At 36.0% G+C, this 8,229-nt stretch overlaps 1 protein-coding gene across 1 annotated transcript in view; it reads right to left on the reverse strand.

The window, feature by feature from the left end:
• The window catches only part of LOC138155237 (uncharacterized), a 75,530-nt gene that overhangs the window by 65,289 nt on the left and 2,012 nt on the right, over nucleotides 1-8,229 (reverse strand). The window contains exon 2 of the mRNA XM_069080341.1: nucleotides 6,218-7,576. Within this exon, the coding sequence (XP_068936442.1) occupies nucleotides 6,218-7,233 (1,016 nt within the window). The 5' untranslated portion in view covers nucleotides 7,234-7,576. The remainder of the gene's footprint in view (nucleotides 1-6,217; nucleotides 7,577-8,229) is intronic.

Genomic DNA, 8,229 nt, shown 5'->3' on the forward strand with positions numbered 1-8,229 from the left:
ATATATATATATATATATATATATATATATATTCCCTGAACTAAGGGAAGGGACACTAGTAACATCTTCAACCCAATTCAGTGTTCTCCCGCTTCCTCCCTCTACCTTCTTCCTTTTTAAGAAAGGTAAATACCAAAATGCTTCCCCACTTAAGTCCTACTTCCTATGGATGAGACTTACTCCTCTTTTAAGCAAGGCCTTAGAGACCAAATCTTATTTCACATACTAACCACAGATACTAACCTACCCAGATTAAAAACCTTCATAACCTACCTCATTATGAACAAATATTTATCAAACATCTAATGATTCTAAGGTACTGTGTTAAGTGCAGGGACTATACTGGTAGGTATAAGATTTAGGTCTTAACCTCACAGAAATTATTTTCGAGTTGGAGAGACAAAATACACATAAATATAAAAAACATAAGGTTTTATACTACTTCCAAATGGGTAGTATGAATAGTAAATGGGCAGAACTTTAAAGAAAGGAAAGACCACCATGGACTCAGCAAAGGAGTCTCTTGGAGAACAAGAGACTTTAGAAGGGTATTGAAGATAGGCAGAAAAGTGGGATGTTCCCATCCTATACTCTTCCATCTCTCTGGTTTTGCTCATGGCATGGCTGGAACACCTACACTAAATATGTAATATTCCTCTTTTCCTTCAAGCCCAAATTCGGGTGCTAACTCTTCTACAAAGTTCACTCTTGTCTTTATTCTCCAAGCTGAAAGAGATTTTTCTATCCCTCCTCATATTCCTCAAGGCAAATGGTCTATATCTCTCATTTGTACATATCACATTCTGCTCTATACTATAGTTATTTGAATACATGTTTTATGTCCCCTTCTTCTACCCTATATGATAAACTCTCTGAAGGCTGAATTTGTTTTTTAATCTTTGCTCTCTTTTGTCCTAGCATAATGCCACATAGGATACTATTTGTTAAATCAAACTTTATTCCTGTCCTTGTAACTATTAAACATTACTATCTTCTGATTTATACTAAATAATTATAGGAATCCCCTCAATCTCTTTTCCTTCTTTAAAATCATACTTCCTAGTGTTTTTTCCTTTCAAAGATACTCATCAAACCCCACATATTAATACTTAAGAGAATTAAACATTTATGCAAATTGTAATATAATAAACATTAATTTGTATTAATCATTATAGGTTATCTAACCTATACTGTCAATAATTAAGAATAAAATCTGTACATTTCTACAAATTTGATAATGTCCTGATTCTTTTTTTTCATTCAATTCATCCATCCACTTCATTCAATTTTAATGTTCAGCTCTGAACTTTGACCCTCCCTCCTCCCCCTTTCTGTAGAGATATGAAAACGAAACCCATGACACTTTGCTGTTGTTCAATTGTGTCAGACTCTTCATGATCCCATTTAGGGATTTCTTGGTAAAGATACTGAAGTGGCTTGCCATTTCCTTCTCCAGCTCATTTTACAAATGAGGAAAGTGAGGCAAACAAGATTAAGTAACTTGCCCAGGGTCACACAATTAATACCGTAAGTGTCTGAGGCTGAATCTGAACTCAGAAGATGAATCTTCCTGATTCCAGGCCTAGCCTTCTATCTACTGTACCACCTAGCTGCATCATGATAAATATCTAGTCATGCAAAAGAAATTCTTGCATTAGTCATGTCCAAAAATAAAAAAAGAAAAAAAATATTTTAATATATTTAAAATAGATTCACGAGTCCATTAGCTCTTTATCTTGCAGTGGATAGCATGTTTCTTCACTAGTTCTTGGAAAATATGGTTGGTCATAGTGGTGATCAGAATTCCCAATTTCAAAACTGATTATGTTTACAGTATTACCGTTACTATATGTATATTGTTCTCCTGATTTTTCTCACTTTGCTTTTCATCAGTTCATACAAGTTTTCCCAGGTTTTAAAACCATTCCCTTCAGCATTTCTTACAGCACAATAGTATTACATCACATTCATATATACTATAACTTATTTAGCAATTTATTTATTTATTTAAATGGTTGGTATTCCTTCAGTTTACAATTCTTTGCCACCACAGAAAGAGCTGCTAAAAGTATTTTTTGTATATATGGGTCCTTATCCTTCCCCCCACCCTTGTTTGGAGTATAGTCCTCGTGATTGTATCACTGAGTCAAAGGGTATGCAGTTTAATAGCTTTTTGGACATAGTTCCAAATTGCTTTCCAGAATGACTATAACCAGTTCACACTCCATCAATAGTGTATTATTGTACTGGTTCACACAGACCCTCCAGCATCTATTATTTTCTTTTTTTGTCAATTCAGTCAATCTGATGGGTATGAGGTGGTTACCTAAGAGTGATTTTAATATTCATTTCTCTAATTATTAGTGATTTAGAGTATATGGGTATTGATAGTTTGGATTTCTTCCTCTTAAAAAACTATTCATAACCTTTAACCACTTATCAACTGGGGGAATGGCTCTTAATCTCAAATTTGAATTGTTTCCCTATGATGGCCTTTTTCTTCCGAAAATTCCTCCAGTTGCCTTCCCCCCTTCTCTTAAAAATATTAAGAAATCCTATTTTGTCCATGTCCTAGTCATTTTACCTTGGACTTATCTGAAAAAAAAAAAAATAAACCTTGTCAATACTTAATCAAATGCCAGGGCAGTTAGGTGGCACAGTGGGTAAAGCACTGGGCTTGGAACCAGGAAGATTCATCTTCATGAATTCAAATTTGGCCTCAGACACTTAATAACTATGTGACCCTGGGCAAGTCACTGCCTCAGTTCCTCAGCTGTAAATAAGCTGGAGGAAATGGCAAACCACTCCAGTATCCTTGATGCCAAAAAATCCCCAAAAGGGATCACAAAGAGTCAGACACGACTGAAACTATTCAACAACAATCAAATGCCAAGGAAAAAGTATGCTTGTCTGAAATTCTTTAATAAAGGTCAAATGAATTTATAAAGAGAAAACTAAGTCAAAGTTCAGAGAAGAACTCTGCTATACCAGACAATCCAAAATTAGTGTTTTCAGATCCCTTTTGACTAATCTAATTGGGATCAACATCTCCTTTTCCACTTTTGCTGGGACTGAATGGTTTTCAGTAAAGTGCTTCTTCAGGATTCTTGTTAGCATTGTTCTATCTGATAAATCAAAGACTGTTACTTAAATTTCATAGCCTGGCTTAATCTTGAAATAGTGGGGTAGAAGTTTGTCTTTATTTATGAATACCATAAGATATATAAGAGCTTGCCTGGGTAAGGAGAATTTCAATTAGCAAGAAATCTATTTCTAAGCAGCAATGAGTGCATGAATGTGTGTATGTATGTATGTATGGTTACACGTACATGTACATCCACATAATGCCTGTAAGATACCTGAAGCAAAGAAATGAAAAGCACTAAGTTTTTTCTTCCCACTTGTGTTCTAGTTTTAATATATTCCATTAAGCCATCCCAGTTTACCAAAACTCCTACCTTTCCCAACTACAATTATTCACAGCATTCTCCAGGTAAACCTAGTCAATAATCTACTTCATACAAATTTCCTAGTCCCAACTATTAAGGTTTTTTTTCAAAGACCCTAGAGTTCTGGAACATAATCTGCATTTGCTAGATAACTTTGTTCTTCCTATAAAGACTGCTGAAATCAGTACCTCCACAAAATCTTCAGTAATTAACATGTACTCAAATTTAATTTCAGCAATCAACATTTACAGCATACTATTTAGGACATGGAACAGTGCTTGAGATCACACAGTGGATGGAGCACTGGTCCTGGAGTCATGAAGACCTGAGTTCAAATTTGACCTCAGACATTTACTAGTTGGGTCATCCTGGGACAAGTCACTTAACCCAGTTTGCCTCAGTTTCCTCATCTGTAAAATGAGAAGGAAATGGCAAACCATTCCACTATCTTTGCCAAGAAAATCCCAAATGGGGTCACTAAGAGTCAGTTAGACATGATCACTGAACAACACTTAGAATATACAAAATTAGAAAAACACAAATTCACCCCAAAATATCAAAGGTAAGTTCTAGTTTATCTTCATTTGTAACAAAAGTATATAAGTTCAAATTTTGCCTTAGCCACTTACTAGCTGTGTGACCCTGGGCAGGTCAGTCACTGTATCTCAGTTTTCTCATTTGTCAAACAGGGATGATAGCACCTATCTAACAGACTGTGGTGAGGATTAAATGAGATTATATGTAAAGTGATTTGCAATTCACTAACAACTTCCTTTTCTCCCCAACTACTCAATTTATGCCTCCCAGGTGCCTTTTGCCACTACCTTTGCCTTTAGCCCTATGTCATATATTGAAAGTGGCCCTTCTCCTTGCCAAGGCAAACCCCTATAATGGCACAAATGATCTCCTCCCACTGTCTTCTCCAGTAGCCTGCTCCCTCTTACCTTCAATCTCTTCCCGCCTACCAGCTGCTTTCTTCTGCCTACTATCATGCCCACATCTTTCTCATCCTCAAAAACCCTTCATTTGATCCCTCTATCCCCAATAACTATCACTCCCCATCTCTCCTCTCTTTTGTCCTTGAGAAAGCCATCTAAAATAGATGTCTGCAGTTCCTTTCACCTTTTTAAATTCTACAGCCTGGTTTCCAAATGTATCATTCAACCAAAACTGGTCATTCCAAAATTACTTAGAATCTCTTCATTGCCAAATCTAATGAACTTTCTTCAGTCTTTATCCTTCTTGACCTCTCTTCAGCCTTTAACACCACTGATAACCCTCTTCTCCTTGACTGTCTCTTCTCTATGGGTTTTCAGAATACTTTCTCCTGGTTCTCTTCCTGCCGATCTGACCACTGATCAAGTCTCCTTCAATGGATCTTTATCCCAGTCATGCCCATTAAAGGTAGGTGTCCCACAAAAATCTGGGCCCTTTTTTTGTCTCCCTCATTTGGTGATCTCATTGGTTCCCAAGGATTCAATTATCATCTCTATGCTGATGATTCTCAGATCTACTTATTCAGCCTTAACATCTCTCTGCTAATCTTTGGGTCTCCCATCTCCAACTACCTATTGGATATCTCCAACTGGATAACATGTTGTCATCTTAAACTCAACATTTTCAAAACTGAATTATATTCCTCCCCAAACCTTTCCCTCTTCCTAATTTCCCTATTACTATCCAGGGTACCACCATTCTCCCAGTCCTTCCAGTGGGCAACCCAGGTATCATCCACAACCCCTCCCTCTTTTTCACTCTATCCAATCTGTTGCTAAGGTCTGTTGATTCTACCTTCCCAACATCTCTCACATACACTCCCCTTCTCTGACACTGCCACCACCACCACCACCACCACCACCACAGTGCAGGCTTTCATTTCCTCAGACCTAGCCTACTGCAACAGAATTTGTTGTTCTCTACCATGAGTTTCACTCCATTCCAGTCCATCCTTTCCTGATCCCTCTTAATTCCCAATCTCCCCAACAAAGAGAATAAACCTTCCCTCTGTTGATTATCTCCAATTTTTTCCATATATAGCTTGTTCATACATAATAGTTTGCACACTGTCTCTCCATTAGCCTGTGAGCTCCTTAAGTCTAGTGACTGTCTTTTGCCTTTCCCAGAACTTAGCACAATACCTGACACATAAATGTTTACTAGATGCTGGATGAGAACACTGGGCAGATGGTCACTTTACAAAGAAAGAGGTTCAATGAGTTTCCCAAGATTACAGTTAATAACTGACAACACTATGACTAAAATGCAGTTTTTCTGACTCCTAGCCAAGTGTTCTTAAGTATCTTACCTAAAAAGTAAAGATTAACATATGCTTATTAAACATTTGCATGCATAAAATTTGCTATTAGCATATATTTTAAGTACTTAGATTCTCTTTAAATAAAGCCTAACTCCCTTTCCCATACCAGTAGTGTTTCTCTGTGTACTCAAAAGTAATAAATGTGTATTTCCTTAAAATAGTCTATAACTCACCTTCTCCACAATTAGGACATGTTTTATTACACTTGGAAGGTGAGAGTACTTGCTATTGATCATAGTAGTATTTTTTTATTATTGACTAAGACCATTAAAATTATCAAACAGTCGGAGGGGCTAGGTGGCACAGTGAGTAAGAGCAGGCCCCAGATCTGTTCTGGCCTCAGATACTTAACACCTACACAAAAAAAACTAGCCGTGTAACCTTGGGCAAGTTACTTAACCCCAATTGCTTTAAAAAAAAAAAAAGATTATCAAACAGTCCTAATACCTACCGAGACAATGTTGTTTTCCCTGAACCAGGTAGACCTCTTAAAAGGATAAGTAGCCTCTTTAGCTTTTCTTCTTGAAACTGCTGGTTTATAAGCCTGTCTGTTTTCTCCATCTGGAATAGAGAAGGGTCTTCCCAAGATTCTTCTCTCGTTTCACAGAAACCATTATTTTCTCGCCCATCTTGTTCACCGTGGCCATTTCTAGAGGTCTGTATGATACTGTTCCTCCCATCACAATCAGAATATCTGTTAGTCTGATCAAATGTCGGGCAATTCCAATTTGTGGTGCCACTGTTTACATTATATCCATTGTACATTTCACATAATTTAACATCCTGAGCATGGAAAACATTTGTCGGTGGAGATGGAGAGGGATTAAATCTTTGAAAATTTAAATGATAATTGAACCCAGAAGGAAAAAGACCATGAGGAACTAAAGGGGATTCCACTGGTTGCCATTCAGGCCTAAAGGAAGGAACTGGATTGTTAAAAAACGTAGGTTCCACTTGTCCATTAACTGGATATTCAGTGTTCCAACCAACTGGCTCATTACTAAAATACTGCTCATCACCAAGGGGTGAATGCATAGTATCAAACCAAGTATCTTTCTTTTCTTCATCGGATTTTAAATTGTCATTGTAAGGGTCTTGATAATATAAGCTAAATTGTTCCTGAGGGGGTTTAAATTCCTGCCAATTGCCTTCCAAATCTTCTTTTTCACTCTCTAACTCCTGAATTTCTTTGTAAAACTGAGATAATTCATTGTCTATATTCAGTCTATTAGAAGAAGGGTTTTGTTTGTTTTCCACTTCACCAGTGACTTGTATGTGTTTTCTTTTATCTTGTTTATTTTCCTCAGGACTTTTGTAAATAGGTCCTATGAATGCTTTGCTTGTGCTATACTCCACTTCCTCTCCACTAACTGGGATATCTACCTTGTGATTTCCTTCCATTGTAATTTCTTTAATATTTCCAGAGACATAAGTACAGTTATTTCTAGATACTTCACTGATGTTCATGGATACTACTGTAGGATTTGCATATTGTAAGCCTTCTGAAAGAAATGATTCAATATTATCTGGTCTATTATAAGAGATTACATCCCCCAAAAGTTTCAACAAAACTGTAGTTTCAGTCTTGCTCTCCCGAGTTTTTCCATTTTCCTTGTCATCAAAGATGGATAAAGGTATCCAGTCGTTCTCTGTTTTCTCTTAGGAGGTATGAAAATGGTCACCACCATCATGGAATATAGTATAAGTCTCTTCTGTTGATTTCAGTTTTTTATCACATGTTTCACTTGCTAGGTTTTTTTTTTTTACCATGGTCTCCCAAAGAATTAGCTTAATTTTCACAATAATGCATCTGGGAAAAAAAATTCATACAATTAACAGCTATGTTATTATTAAGTGCAGAACTGATTTTTTTTAGAAAAATCTAAACTCTAAGGTTTTTATATGGAAGAAAAATTTAAAAAAATTAAAGATAAAAGATACTTGGTAAATACCTATATTTAAACATTACTTTCATTTTAGCTTTTTAAAAAAGAGTTCATTAAAGACAGATGAATAACCTTTAGTCAGAAAATTATTTACAGAAGATCCCTTTTTTTTCCAATATCTCTCACCTTTAAAATGGAGAGTCAGTTTCAGACCTGAAGCACAGTTCACTATTTTTTCGAAGGAGAGCATAAGCAAAATTTGAAATGTGTACCAACAATGAAGGTCTTTGTGATGTAGATACTTGTGTACAAGAACTGGAATGATATCACTAATTTAATTTGTCTTTATTGTCAAAGATGTGTGAGGTAACTGTCATAACTCACCTCTCTTCCACTTGAAAACATATGATCTTATAAGTGAAATGATATAGATTCATAAGTTCTAATCAACCAACCACTGACTCTTTCCAGTCCCTAATCATTAGAAGAAGTGAAATACAAATATTTAAAGAACTTATCCAGTAAGTACTAAAAATGCCAGTTCACAAATTAATACATCATTTTAATACAATATATA

Source organism: Petaurus breviceps, unplaced genomic scaffold, assembly GCF_028583685.1.
Source record: "Petaurus breviceps papuanus isolate PSGF00001 unplaced genomic scaffold, PetGlider_PUasm1.0 91133, whole genome shotgun sequence".
NCBI lineage: Eukaryota > Metazoa > Chordata > Mammalia > Diprotodontia > Petauridae > Petaurus > Petaurus breviceps.